The sequence below is a fragment of the Protomyctophum parallelum genome (genome assembly GCF_964188405.1).
Source record: "Protomyctophum parallelum genome assembly, chromosome: 12".
Classification (NCBI taxonomy): Eukaryota; Metazoa; Chordata; class Actinopteri; order Myctophiformes; family Myctophidae; genus Protomyctophum; species Protomyctophum parallelum.
The window spans coordinates 30,401,081-30,416,325 of NC_139712.1; the positions used below are offsets into that span (position 1 = coordinate 30,401,081).

Sequence of the window (15,245 nt, forward strand, 5' to 3'; positions counted from 1 at the left end):
ATTTTGATGCAAATACCTTTATACTTTTACTCTACTTTTACTAGTAAATTGCGAATTCAGAACTTGTACTTGTAACAGTGTTTTACTGTTTTTACATTGTGGTATTGATACTTTTAATTGAATAAAACATGTCAGTACTTCTTCAACATAAGATTTATTTATTTATTTGACAGGGACAAAGCTCATTAATCAACATGTCAGTTTTCACATCAATGTAAATGGGCCAGAGTTAGCCAAAGCTAAATTTCATTATAGTCCCTGGGCAGGCTCTTAAAAAATGAATGAATGATAAAAAGAAGGACAAAGTGTAGTGTGCCTGCACACAACACCATGCGTTGATGCCATGTGTGCATATGTGCAAGCACCCAACACTACGTCCATACAAAAACACAATACAATACAGATAAAAGAAAGACAAAGTGTAGTGTGCCTGCACACAACACCATGCTTTGATGCCATGTGTGCATATGTGCAAGCACCCAACACTACGTCCATAAAAAAACACAATAAAAAAAGATAGAAAAAGATAGACCAACATAAGAAATTACCCTGACCCATAACAATATTTTGTAGAATTCCACATCGGAGTAGTCACTCCAAACAGCGCCCTCTAGTTTTGACTGTGATATTAGGCAGTGTAAACCAAACTGTGAGAAAACGTATTGAACATGGGATGTAATGGTGATATACTTGGTGATATACTTTCTTCGACAAAGATCATAGCTTTTAGCTCTTCACAATAGACCAATAGGATCAAGTAACCCCCTCCAAACAACAACAAACTAGTGTACCCACTGTACCATAGCAACAGCCAACAGAAAGTAGTGGTAACGTACAGTATTAGTGTCTTTAAAAGCATTTAAGTCAATCTAAAGTATCAGAATGCATGTATTTCTATTTTCTTACTTCACACCCAGAACTGGATTATTTCTTAACCAACCAACCCAAATAGGGAATATACAGACCTTTAAGAGCTCAAAAACATGGATTGGAAACGTAAAATAATTTCAACGTCATATAGTCATAGTTTATACACTTACTCCTTTTCCAGCAAACAGTGGCACGATCAGCAGAGTGAAGTCCAAGACATTGTGGGCCACACAGTCGTAATCACGCTTAAGTCATTTAGGTGAAAGGAATGGTTGTTATCCTCCTTAGATTTCTGTAGAATGGAAGGATAACGCGAGGCACAGTTCACCCGTTGAATTGTGGATAATTGGTTGCATGTGATTTTATTTTGGTTGGCGTGTGGCAATGTCATTATCAGTCATAGGAATTCGTTTTTTAAAGCATATAACTGAAAATGAGGAGGTATAGTGCCTGCCCAATGCACTGATGGTAAGTTATGAACAGACATTATGGTCTCTGTCGGGTGGAAACCTTATATGTCCCGATTACTTTTCAAAATAGCAAAAGTAGCTGATCTGCCAGCTCAAAAGAGCTCGAAGATCTGCTACTTTTGATGCTTTCTTGTGATACTGTATCAAGCAGGATATGAATTTAAAAAAACATTTGGAGATAAGAGGTTTCTGCCCGACAGTAACAATATGGTAAACTCATCACAGATACATCTAGGAAATATATAGTATTTATTGTATCCAATGTGATACGAGACAGGCAGTTATGCCTGCAGTATTTAGAATCCAATGAAGAATGTTTCAAGATGACAGGAGTGTTAACATGTCTTTAGTTGTTGGCTATGTAGATGGTCTTGTATCTCTCGATGAGATTAATGTCGGTCTCCAGTTGCTTCATTGCAGACTCCAGGCGCTCCTTGCGGTACTTTTTCGGCGTGGTATCTATGACAACCGACAGGCCCTGGTACTGATGGTGCAGTTCTTCCCAGTTCTTCTTCAGGCCCTGGGGCAGCAAAATAAATCAATTAAGAATAGTAACATCATCAGTGACAATTAGAGTTGTTCTGATACCGATTACTAGTATTGGAAAAGCTGCCGATACTGCCTAAAATACTGGCATCAGAGCTGGTACCCTCACAAGCTCAAAAAGCTTGCTGCTAATCCTAGCCTGACAGCGTGTCGCAGGTTCAACTCCCGATCCCGACGACCTTTGCTGCGTGTCACCCCCCATCTCTCTCTCCCCATTTCCTGTCAACTTACGTACACTTATAAATAAACAATATTATAAAAAAATAACCCCCCCCCCCCACACACACACACACACACACACACAAAAAGTTAAAATATGGAGATTTCTGCCTGACAGAAATGATACGGATGCATTGATATTGTTTGTGAATGTGCAGTGTTTGAGTGTACCTGGAGGAGGGTCTGTCGCTCCTGGTCAGACAGTTGTTTCATGGCCCCCTGCTTCATCCGTTGTTTAACATAGTCGTCATACTGCTCCTGAGCTCGCCTGGTCTCTTCCTTGCGCTGCTGCAGGTACTCGGGGGTCTCTCCATAGTCCTCCATAGAAGCAAGATTAGACAAAACACATTCACTGCACTGGCAAGGGAGATGGTATTGTATAAGGCCCTAAGAAAGGTTCATCTCACTATTATTAGCCTAGTTAATAGACCGGAGGCACATTCTAAAAACGCCTATATACAAATCCTGACATATAAGTCTTCTGAAAAACCTTTTAAAAAATGTAAAATTAAAATGAAATTTAAAGTAAAATTTTTGTTTTAAAGTGTCGTTGCTGTCAGGCAGACACCTCTTATCTCATGTTTTAGCTTTTGTTTTAACTTTGTTTTCTTTTTAACCTTTCTTTTTTTCTTTTTTTATTTATCCGTTTTTTTTTGTAAATGAATACCCCTTTTTGATCATACAGTGTCACACAAAATTATCCAAAGCGACATGTTTTGAGCTTTAATTGATCTGCTGCTGCAGTGGTTAATCTCACTATTATGTAGATTAAATCTATTTCTTTACGGATTAATCTACAGTTGCTATCATAAGCATTTTTTTAATTCAGAGCCCCAGATACAGCCATACCTTTTTCTTGATGTATTTAGGGACAAGTCCCGATTTCTCGAGGAGCTGTTTGTCTCCCCTCTTTGTGTCTGCATAGATAGGTGGCGGCTTCCTCGCCACTGCTGTTGTATTCTCAAGAACGTTTGTCTTCACAAAATCCTTGTTTGTATGAATGCCCATGACTGGGTTATCTGTCTTCTTGGGAACATCAGGCTTCCTTAGGGTGCCATCAGTCACTCTGGAATACTTTGGAACATCTAAATGAAATATAAATATATACAGGATGTCAGAGTTTTTGTTAACTAAAGGGCTTTTTAGGTTATAGGCTTTACAACAATTAGAATAAATAACTGAAACAGGTTATTTTTTTTGTATTTACAAAACTAGCTCAAATTAACTAAAACCATAGAGAAAATGTCATTAGTTTTTCACAACACGTTGCTATGTGATATTGCAAGCTTTTATATCTGCTATTTTTGAGAACCACTGTTCTAAATCCTTAATCCTAAGAGTTTTCAGAAAAATGTATGTTGCTTTATATACACTAGAGTGGTGCCCATTGGGCACTGGCCTAATTGGAACGGTGCAAGTTGGAAATGCATGTCCCATCCAGTTATTATTGGTGGTGTGGAACTCATGTGTCGAATTTGAAGTCGGTGGGGCGAACGGTTCTCGAGCTGCGTGGATTACAGATGTACACACGTAGCCTACTGTACGTGCGCACAGAGACTTGGTGCATTTATAGATAGTTAGATAGATAGATAGATAGATAGATAGATAGATAGATAGATAGATAGATAGATAGATAGATATAGCTAAAAAGACACAGATGATTTCCTGGTTTTAATGGGTTAAAAACTGAAATTGAACAAACTAATGAAGAATGCAACACTATAATATAACCTTGGTCTCTCTGTACTCACTTTCAGGGAGCTCCTTGGAGTGTTTCATCAGGTATTTCTCTGGGGATGGCACTTCCACTTTGGCCGGCCCCATTGTCCTCATCGCATCCAGGTGGGACTTCTTCTCCTGTACAACTGAGGTCCTGAACTTTGACATATACCTATAGAGACAAGAGGTCAGAGAAAATCAAAGTTATTTTGGGCATGGCAACATCATGAGCAAGTTCTGTCACCTGCATACAATTCTAAAAAATAAAATAAAATGTTACATTGTACTAACGACGACAATGCATGTTAATTGTTTTGTTCTAAGATAAGTACGATTGAATTGATGAATAAGGAATTAGTCCTGCACGCAACACAAGCCTTTATTTTGAAACTATGTGTTTACCTAAACATCCAGTTGCAGCATGAAGTAAAATGTATTAATGTGTGCATAAAAAAATATTAATGTGTTTAAAGTGTTAATGGAAGTTGACTATATACCAAGTTTGGAACTACAAAAGTTACTGGCCAAAGGTTTGATAAACTCAATTAAATTAAATGACAAGCTGTGGAGTCTACTAAAAACATCAACAAACACAGTGTTCAGTTCAGCATGTTAGCATGCCTACCTTGGAGGTTTCTCCGTTCTAGCTTCTTCTTTTGGAAAAAGGTTGTACATAACCTCTGTGCTCTCCATCCTGATGACTCAAAAAAGACGAATTAGATATTTCCTGATATAATACCCACTCAATGTCAGGCAGCAAGGCTAGCTAGCAAGTTATACTTTAAACATTCTATGCTAAAGTGGTGGAGTGGTTTGTTTGACAACAGGCTCCAAGGGATACCGTTGCTAAGCAACTACTCAGAGATTGTGCATCGGTAGTTCGGGCAACTTCGGGGTGACCCTGTCAGTAGCCGTAGCGTCACAATATTGAATTAGCCATAGATTTGTATTTATTCTATTTCCACGTAGAGAGATAGTGCATATTAAAATGCAGCTCAATCATATTTTTATTTGACCATGTGGGCATGTCGCCACGTGCGCTTTTTTATTGTCAGGTTTTGTCCCTCCACGCTTACCGTAGATGTAGTGCGCCGATCCAACAATAGTGAGAAAGTAAACAAACAGCGTGGACAGCAGTGCACACACAGGGATTCAGCTAAACTGAGTCTGAAACATTAATATTGTCGAGTTTAAGTTCAGATCGATGGCAGCGATGTAATGTGACTATGTGAGTGACCTGAAAACACGGTCAGCCACGGACGTATTTTACTGCTCATGCAACATGCAACCAACCAGGGGTCATCGTTCGCCATGCTGGCTGTGGTGGACATTTTTGTCAAAGTTCTATTTTTGCCATTTGACATACAATCATACAAATGAGTGGACCTATAGCCCAACATTTAGGGGATGCACACCCAAATTTAGACTTTAGTATTTGTCGATTTTGAAGAACCTTGAATGACTTTTACAGGTCTGTAACTCGGGGTCAATTTGATTCCATTTGTTGTAATGGAACCATGCAAATGGACCCATTTTTGTACACATTTTGTACAGTCAGAATTATGGGGGTCCTCGGAAAAAAAGGTTAGAGAACCACGTACAGTGGACTCCTTCCTATTGTGCCATAGTGTAGTGTCACAAATTGTCTGGATAAAACCTGGAGAGACTGACATTCAGTAATTGGGTCTTCTGATCAAAATAAGAAGATTAGCCTATATGTTATGTAAATGTGGGCCCCTCACTGAGAACACTGGGAACCATCTTTTTAATATTTATTTCCTATTTGCTTTTATATCTTCATTTATTTTACAAATACATTATGATGGGCCAAATGCATTATATTACATATTTGTTTTACTTACATTTAAAGGTATATTCAGTGATTTCACTCAAGTAACCTTAGGTTTCGTTTTTGGCTGTGGGACCCAGCCTTTCGTCCAATCAGGATAGAGAGTCAAAAACTAAACCTAAGATTTTTTGACCCCCCAGGGGTTAACTGGGGACAGGGAGGAACTCCTTATATGGCCAGCACACTCTATAGTAGGGAGGATTATCACAACAAAACAAAAAAATAAGTGATATTTGAATTAAGTGAAATCACTGAATATACCTTTAAGGCCCAATATTTATAAAGTTGAAGTGTACATTATGAGCATGCAGTGGCAAATCGGGTGGCAAAATTAGTTTAACGTCGTTTTATGTAATGAGAATAGGACTTTTCTGTTTGGATGTATGGGCTGTCAAGGTCAGAAATACGGTAGTTCTTTTGCCACTCAGTATGTGTTCCCGCATAACTTCCAGGTATGATGATGATGTCATGCGCATACCCTCTATACTTTATTTAGGAAAACAAATTGCCAATATTATCCAGAGCGACTCACAGTAAGCAAGGTAAACACCAGGCAATACATAAAATACATAGATAGAAATAGTCATCTAGATCTAGGATCATGGGTAAACCAAGAACAGTCTAAAACGTATAATATATTATATAAAAAAATCTGAAGGCTATTATTGAAACTATACACACTTTAGGGATGCATTTGTCATATATAAAAACAATCTACAGTAATTCATATTATAACTTGTGTGCATTTTTAATCAAGTAAATGGAAAGTGTTTAGAGACTGCATATTTTCTATTGGTGAGGTGGAAATTGACATGGAATAACATGTCTTTAAAACCGGGAAAGCATCTGTCATTTTAGATTTTTACATTGTAGAATCGGCCTCAGGTCTTAATGGGTTAACCGTTAATAGATAATCTTGTACCTACCTTTTCCCTCCCATTACAGACAATTCCTGACATTCCCGCAGACCAAAAGCAGAACTGGAAATGGGTCTGCTCAGTGCATCATGTCTGCTTGCAATAAAAGCTGTCAGATACCCGCCACGTTGTCCCTTTTCTGCCTCAAAGTCATGGCTGTCCACCAAGACGACTCCACTTTTGCTGGGAGACCGAAATATCCTGCTCATGGGTCTCCCCGGAGCGGGGAAGACGTCGGTGGGGAAAGTCGTGGGCCAAAGACTCGGATTACCAGTCATCGATATCGACGACGACGTGCTAGAGGCGTCGTGGGAGATGCCGGTGGCCGCCAAGCTGGCGGCGGTGGGCGGTGAGTGCTTTCTGGAAGAGGAAGGCGAGGTCCTGTGTAACTTCTCCGCCTCTGGGAGCGTGGTCTCTCTGACCGGCTCCAATCCGCTTCATGCCCCCGCCATGCACCACGTCAAACAGACGGGCCTGGTCGTCTACCTCGACGTCGACACCGAGGACATCGTGCAGAGACTTTCCACCATGAAGGTCAACAGGATAGTGGGCCAGGAGGCTGGGGTGTCCATGAGGAAGATCTTGCGTTACCGGAAGCAGTTTTACGAGAAATGGCTTGATGTGAGGGTTTTGTGTGGCACGGGCGACACGGTCGAGGACATAGCTGAGAAGGTGCTAAAGGCTGTGCGGAGATATCAAGATCCTGATGCGGAAACCTACGTTTCAACCAGGAGTCATTGTAAAGGATCAACCGGTAATAAAACCTACTTCAGTGATGTGGTGCTGGAAGGTCTCGCCCCAGACGGTGGCCTGTACGTTCCCACAAACGGCTTCCCAAAGATAGACACTCGCGAATGGCTGAGACTGGCCGACCTGTCCTACCCGGAACGAGCCTTGGCTATACTCGAAAAGTGTATTCATCCGATGGACGTCCCCGCGGTTGACCTCAGACCGATGGTGTTCAAGGCGTATGGAGCAAACTTCGCGAGCGAGGCCATCGCGCCCGTAAAGCACCTAGTCCACAACCAGTACGTCCAGGAGCTGTTCCACGGCCCCACCGCCTCGTTTAAGGACCTGGCTCTGCAGCTGATGCCCCAGCTGTTTGCCTATTGCCTTCCGCAGATGTGCAACTACCTCATTCTGGTCGCCACGTCCGGAGACACCGGGAGCGCGGTGCTTAGCGGCTTCAGCGCCCTCAGTGATAGCGACAGACAGAGGACCGGCGTGCTGGTGTTCTTCCCAGAGGAAGGGGTCAGTGAGATCCAGAAGCTCCAGATGACAGCGTACAGAGAGGGTAACGCCAAGGCTGTCAGCGTGCGGTCTGACTTTGACTTCTGCCAGAGAGCCATCAAGAGGATGTTCGGAGAGTCTGGGATGACGGGGTACCTGGCGGTGGAGTACGGCACCGTCCTCAGCACTGCAAACTCCATCAACTGGGCACGGCTGTTGCCACAGGTTAATTACAATGTTATTCATACAAAAGTTTAACAGTTGATACTTTAACCACTTGAACACCAGCAGCATCCATATTCTGGGCCGAAAAACGAATTGCAGTGCCATTGTGAGCTTGTAGGCCTAGATCGGCAAACAGTACAGAGCCAACTCAGGTCCAACTTACTAATTCTAGAAGGTAATTGAGAAAAAGAGGTTGTGCATCAGCAATGGTTTTCAGTGGAGTGCCAAACCCAAATCCAGTATACATCAAAAAACAGGAATTTAAAAAAATCCAAAAAGGTAGCACATCCAAAAATTAAACAAACGGCAGACAAAGTACTCACATTTCCATTTATTTATTGGCACACACCAAAAAGGAACGTTTACGCGTTTCGGCTATGCTGCCTTCATCAGAGCATCATCAGAGCATGCTTTTCTTTTTGTTAAATTGGTCCAAGTTTATATCATGGAATCTGATAACTGTAGGTCTAATCAATCATGTTGTACCACCAGAAATACCTAAGCATTATTTTTAGTAGTGTTGAGTAGCATAACATTAATTCATGATTTAATACAGTTATTTTCGGCTTGCTTTTTAGGTGGTGTTCCACGCTTCAGCGTATCTAGATCTGTTCAGAGACGGCGTCATCAAGTTTGGAGACCCCGTCGACGTTTGCATTCCCACCGGAAACTTCGGCAACGCCATGTCAGCCCTGTATGCCAAACAAATGGGCGTTCCGATCAGAAAGGTCATTTGCGCGGCCAACCAAAACCGCATCGTCGCGGACTTCATCACCACAGGCGAGTGTGACCTCCGAGGGCGACCCCTCGTCACCTCCCACTCCCCGGCCATAGACATCTTGAAGTCCTCCAACCTCGAGAGGTTCATCTATCACGTGTCAGACGGAGACGGCCATCTCGTCAGGGAGCTGTTCGCCCAGCTGGACAGAGAGCAGTACTTCAGGTGGGGCTGTCACGGTTATCAAACTTTACTTGACGATTAATTGTCAAACAAATAATTGCAATTAACGATTTAATTGTGTGACTTTTAGAGGCCTTGTAAATAAATGTCGCACAGGGTACATGACACAAAGAAATGTAAATACACAAAGAAAAGACTGACAATCACCAATAGAAATATCAAAATAAAATTTGTATTATGGCTGGTACATTTATTATTTCATACTCACAATTTGTTACAAAATAGTGGAAATAGCAGATCTGTAAGCTCAAAATGCGACGTGAGCTTGCTATTTCCACTATTTATATAAAATGTTTAAAAATGTATGTATCTTTTCCAACTTGGAAACGATTATGACGATTATGCAAAGTAGTGGAGATTATCTCAACTAATTAGGATGAGACGATTATGTAATAATGGTGACCTGTGGCCCTCTATCACTTCCAGGGCTCCGGAGCCTCTCCTCAGGAAGATGCAGCAGGAGGTGCTGGCCGGCTGGTGTTCTGAAGACGACTGCCTGACCGCCGTACGGAGCGTTCACGCACAGACAGGTGAAGTAGACTTCTATTCACTGGTAGAATGATATGAAACCAGTCTGTAGTGGATCTTCCATACAGTGGTGTTTTGGTCGCAGTGGTGTTTTGGTCTTTCACACACATGTATGCGCGTGCACACTAGAACACGTGTCCGCCTCGATTCATAGGCCAAGTAAATGGGAACCCCAAATGGCTACTTTGCATAAAAGGCTTAAAGTGAGTGTGCAAATGCATCCTCAAACCTCACATACGAAAAGCACCTCAGCATTTTGACTTCAGTAGGGCTGCTGTCAATGCCAGTATAATACTTGTTCAAAGCAAACTCTTAGTTTCAGTTTCTATAATTCAAGGCATTCCATGAGAAGATCTATACAGACTAAAACTAAGCTAAAAACTAGTCATTTCCTATACAAACATGTTTATTACTACTATTTATACACCCGAAAACCTAAAACCCTAAAATGTATATTAATCACATACATTATGTAGGTGCGTGCTACATGTGATGTGTACATGTGATCTTTCACAATATCCAAAGGATAATGGAGTTTGCAGGACAGACCTACACTGACCCCTACTGGCAGTAGTTAGCTGTTGTTTTGGGCAGTCTCACTCTCAAATCAACCTACAGTAGTGTCATCATCATATGTTATCATCCACATGAATATAATGAAAATGTATTACCAAAATACACAATAACAGCATATGAAATCCATGGTCAACTTCTGGCGATTACACCAACACCACATGCCTTCTCTCAGAGGGCCACCTTCTCATCCACTTCTTGATATCATTGAAGTCATTGCTTCATCAAGTATAAAGACATTTCTTTGAATCAGCTTTCCTTATAAGTTCACTGTGTGATCCAGTGTAATAACTCATCTGCCTCCTGTGGGTGACATCTTCTCTCCCTTCGTGGCCACCTTTTAACCCAGAAGAGTGAAACCATTTGTTTGTTAATCAAGCTTACAACAGTTATGGTAGTTGTACACTGGGCGCGTTTTTTCGGAAAACCAATGGGAGAAACGCAGCAAAATATCTGAAAAACGTGCTCTGTGTGCAGGGACCTTTACTCTAAGTAAGTAAACAGAGGCCTTTTCTCCACTACACAGGCTACGTCATGGACACTCACACGGCCGTGGCTAAAGTAGTGGCCGACAGGCTTCAGGACGGGACTTGCCCCGTGGTCATTTGCTCCACGGCTCACTACGGTAAATTCGCTCCTGCCATCCTCGGATCGCTACAGCAGATCCAGATGAATGTTCCAGAGGATCTCGTGGAACAGCTAAGGCGGTTGGAGTCTTTAGCGTCATCTGGGCCAGAAATGCACGCACACGTTCTGAAATGCCTGGAGGAAAGAAGCAGCCGGCAGCAGGCGCACACAGTTTGTCCAGCGGATTACAACGTGTTGCTTGAAGAGGTGGAGAGTATGATACAAGACTGTTTCTTGAAAGTTATGTAGGGCTTTATTTTCACTTTCGTCAAGGTCCATGTCATTTCAATTGTTTATGATTTAAGATGGTTTGAGGCTCATTCGAATCCTAATGCGCAGCAAAGAACCGCATTTTACTCCGCCCAAAAACAGGGGTTTCGCTTCGCTTCCAATCGCACTTGATTACGATTCGGTGCAGGTGTGAATGCAATCCGCAGTAAATAAAGGAAATGAAGCAAACAATGTGGCGGTGAGGAGCTGAACACAGTTGGAGACGGAGAAAGCATATTTGACGCAGCGCAAAGATGTCCTGTTACCGTGGATTTATATGTATAGCTTCATTATATAGATATGCCACTGTTACTTTCTTAGCTTACGCATGTTTCTTGATAAATGTTTTTATGTGATGTATTCCCATGCTTTTTTGTTCTTGCTTAATGTAAGTCGCTCTGGATTAAGATTTTTTTTTTTTTTTTTTTGATTTATTTAGAAAAGCAATCATAATACAGCATTATAATCAGCGATCCAAGGATTACACAGTAAAGTCCAAAGACTTATTTCCACTGGGGTCCTCTCACACTGAACGGAACAATACTTTAAAATACATCACAAATACATAACAGTACATATACATTACATACACAACTCAACAAGTACGTCCCTATCCATCCCTCTAAGATGACCCCTTATAGGGGAACCTTTTCCAGTAGCCATTTTTGTCTCCACCAGGCCGAAGGCATGTGGGGAGAGTATGTTTTGCACTCCGTCCGTCCGTGTGTCCGTGTGTCCGTGTGTCCGTGAACAGCTAATCTCGGCCACCGTTAACCCGGTCGTTGCCATATTTTGCACACACACTCCCTGGATGCCAACCATGAACCTCTGCCCCAAACTTTCCAGAACGGCCTGTTATAGCGCCACCAGGAGGCCGCTTTGTGCAAAACAAGTTTTTCAATGCCATATTTTGCACACACACTCCCTGGATGCCAACCATGAACCTCTGCCCCAAACTTTCCAGAACGGCCTGTTATAGCGCCACCAGGAGGCCGCTTTGTGCAAAACAAGTTTTTGCACAGTACACCTACAGATTTTGTCCAAACATCACGCAAATTGGTACACAGTCTCTCTAGAGCCATTCAACGAAACGGGTCTTTCAGATTTATCAGACTCCATCCTGATTGGTTAAGATTGGCTTCCAAAGTTCACAGGAGTGCTCAGTTTCAAACAAAATGCTGCAAATCATGAACACATCGCGTGATTTCCGTGAAATTGTGCACCCACATTCCCACTAGGCCGAGGACAAAATGCCACATGAACAATTTCAACTTAGCCTCAAGGTGGCGCTATAACTGGCCGAAAAGTGTTTTTACCTCTAACTGCCCGGATCTGTGGATAACCTGGTGGAGACCTGTGCCCGGAAGGGCACTTTTTCTAGTTTTGTCTTCTGTTTAAATGTCCTCAAATTGGAGGTCAGTTTAAGACTGGATTCCAGGCTATTCCACTGTGTGGCTCCTATATAAATGAATGAGCCTTTGCCCACTTTACTTTTAAAAGCAGGGAGCACCACATCTGCAATACTGGCTCTGGTGAAATGGTTGTGTACCTCGTTTACCTGCCTGAAACATGTTCTTAAAACTTCTGGGACCTCTCCGTATTTAATTTTATGGACCATGTTTAGTCTAGCCATTGTAACTTTTGATTAAACCGGGAGCCAGTTCAGCTCTCTGAACTGGTTCCTTCCTATATGGGTTCTGGGTTCCATCCCTAGTATAACCCTGATCAGTCTATTTTGAGCTGACTGTAGCTTTGTTTTAAAAGACTTAATCAAGCCCTCGAACCACGATGTACACGCAAAATCAAAGTGGCACAGGATAAGGGAGTTTGCTACCACTAATTTTGTCTCCCTATCCATGTATCTTGCTGTTCGAGCTAGAAACTTAGTCAGTCCGGAGACCTTGTTTAGCACCTTGCTGGCCATATTTCGGCCGTCTAAGTTACCCTCTAAAATACAACCCAAGTATTTCACTGATGATTTTGCTGCTATGTATTCAGAATTTATTTTGATCTTGAAGTCTGTGCTTCTTCCTAATTAGATTTTTGAGCCAAACAGAATTGATTCTGTCTTCCCTGAGTGTAAAGAGCGTCTGCTAAATGCCTAAATTGTAAATTGTGGATAGACGTGGTCGAATGAGGAGACTGAAGCCCTGATCGAAATGAGGACGAGTACATTAATCAATTGCTTAAGAAAGAAGAACACTGCAGTGCAGTGTAATAGTATTATAGCCTACAGAATATTCTGTCTGTCTGTGCGTGCGTGCCGTAAACATGGAGTGCTGTCACTGTGTGGGGACTAGTGGGGACTGGAACTTTCATCTCAATAAACGTGTAAACATTTTGCGCTGCTGTCTGTTATATCAGTGCGCTCAGCGCTGTGCCTGCATGCCCAAAAGAACAGTGTGTGGCACTGTGGCTGCGTGCGTATAGTGAGAGAGAGAGGGGGGGGGGTCCAGTCCCAGACGGCACACACATGCACGTTATGAGTATAATTTTATCACAATAGATTTCACTGTGTTGTAGGCTGTGTTGTAGGCTAGGTTTATGAATGGAACACATTGATAAAGGTCCCCCCTGCTGCGTTTCCAATTGCTACGGATGACAGTGTGAAGGCAAACCGCAGCAAATTAAATATGCAAGAATCCCAAAATCTCCGCCCATACGCATGTGTCTACCGCAGTATTAGGGGAGAATGTGACCTTAGATAGCATTTGATACAGACTTATAGCATATGTTATGTAGACAGCACTATAATTGCATTGTATATAGTCATAGCACGCCATAGTATATATGTATAGCATAGTAGTATATATATATAGTTTATATGTATAGTCTCATAATATAGATATTCCACTGTTACTTTCTTAGCTTACGCATGTTTCATGATAAATGCTTTTTTGTGATGTATTACCATGCTTTTTGTTCTTGCTTAATGTAAGTCGCTCTGGATTAAGAGCGTCTGCTAAATGCCTAAATTGTAATTGATTGATTGATTAACAGTTTGCAGAATTACAGTACATTTCAAGAAAGTACAACTCAATACAAAAACTGTTAACAGTGATGGACGACACCTGCATAAAGCATTACACTTGTTTACAATAGGACCGGCCCTGCGGCCCACCATTTTCAATTCATCAAAACATTTAGAGACGTACGAATATACACAACTATATAGTCAAAAGGAAATCATCATAGGAGGTAAAAAGGGAAAAGAAACATATACAGTGAGGGGGAACAGGGGTGATTTTACGGGGGTGATTTTACGGGGGCCAGCAATTTTGAATTGCAGCCGTCCGTAGGTGCCCTTTGAGAGCAGTTTTGAAGGAGTGAAGGGATTTGCATGTCTTAATGACTGTTGGTAGAGCGTTCCACATTTTGTTTTAGTAAGTCTGGAGCCTTGTTTTAAGGGCCTTAGAGGTGCTGTGGTACCAGGCAAGCGTAGTCGAAGATTTCCTGTTTTTGGCTATACCGGTATATAGAAATGCAAGTTTCCCTTGGAGTTTTAGTCCAGTCCAGTGTTGTTGTTGGCAGTTGCTTACCGTATGTTGGTGTGCATCCATGAGGACCCAGCTGGCACCTGTAGCTGTTAGCAGGTGACTGTGTCCAGCATAGGTGACCGTTGCCCTGGCCTGGATGAGGGGGTCAGTTAAAATGTCCTCTGAGTTAGACCGCACGCACTGCAGGGACATGTCCAGTGCGGACTGCGGACACAGAGGTCATTTAGGTCTGGTCAGTCCGACCAAACCCCAAAGTCAGTCGAGTTTCCCGCTGCTTCCTCCTGAAGCCAAGAAAGTGTGGCTTTAACTCTCTAGCCTAGCCAGTGGGACCTTACGCCTCCTTAGGTCCAGGAACAAGGAGGATCGAGCCAGCTCCTTAACATCCTTGTCAGACCGTCTCTAGGGAAACAAATACAATATTTATTTTGCAAATGTCATTGCAGCTCAACTAATAATATCTTCCTTTGTCTTATGTTATATGATCACCCCCAAGACTCCCTCAAATTGCAATATACTTACTTATATGTCCGCTTGTCCACTAGATGGGGCTGTGTACCTCCATGACCAATGCAGAAGGCCAACACCAGTGTCATCATAGCATGACATGCAAGTAAGCGGTGGAGGAAAGTAACTAAGTACATTTACTCAAGTACTGTTCTAGCCTGGCATCGCCAGACTAATATCACTGTGTATAACTTTGGTTTGTGGAAGATTTATTTCCAAGGGGCGGTTACAAACAGATTC

The 15,245-nt window shown here is 42.2% G+C and overlaps 2 protein-coding genes across 2 annotated transcripts; one reads left to right on the forward strand and one right to left on the reverse strand.

Annotated features, from left to right (window-relative positions):
* Positions 1–1,686: 1,686 nt before the first annotated feature.
* enkur (enkurin, TRPC channel interacting protein) lies at positions 1,687–4,571 on the reverse strand (the record flags this gene model as incomplete). Its single annotated transcript, XM_083778085.1, has 5 exons — positions 4,450–4,571; positions 3,857–3,996; positions 2,955–3,190; positions 2,277–2,423; positions 1,687–1,860 (listed from the first exon to the last, which is right to left on the reverse strand). Exons 1-5 carry the CDS (start codon positions 4,515–4,517, stop codon positions 1,687–1,689), a joined length of 765 nt encoding a protein of 254 aa, XP_083634211.1. The 5' UTR covers positions 4,518–4,571.
* A 2,211-nt stretch (positions 4,572–6,782) lies between these two features.
* On the forward strand, positions 6,783–10,983 carry thnsl1 (threonine synthase like 1; the record flags this gene model as incomplete). The annotated part of the gene is made up of 4 exons (XM_083777991.1): positions 6,783–8,045; positions 8,624–8,988; positions 9,433–9,536; positions 10,634–10,983. Exons 1-4 carry the CDS (start codon positions 6,798–6,800, stop codon positions 10,981–10,983), a joined length of 2,067 nt encoding a protein of 688 aa, XP_083634117.1. The 5' UTR covers positions 6,783–6,797.
* Positions 10,984–15,245: the final 4,262 nt, after the last annotated feature.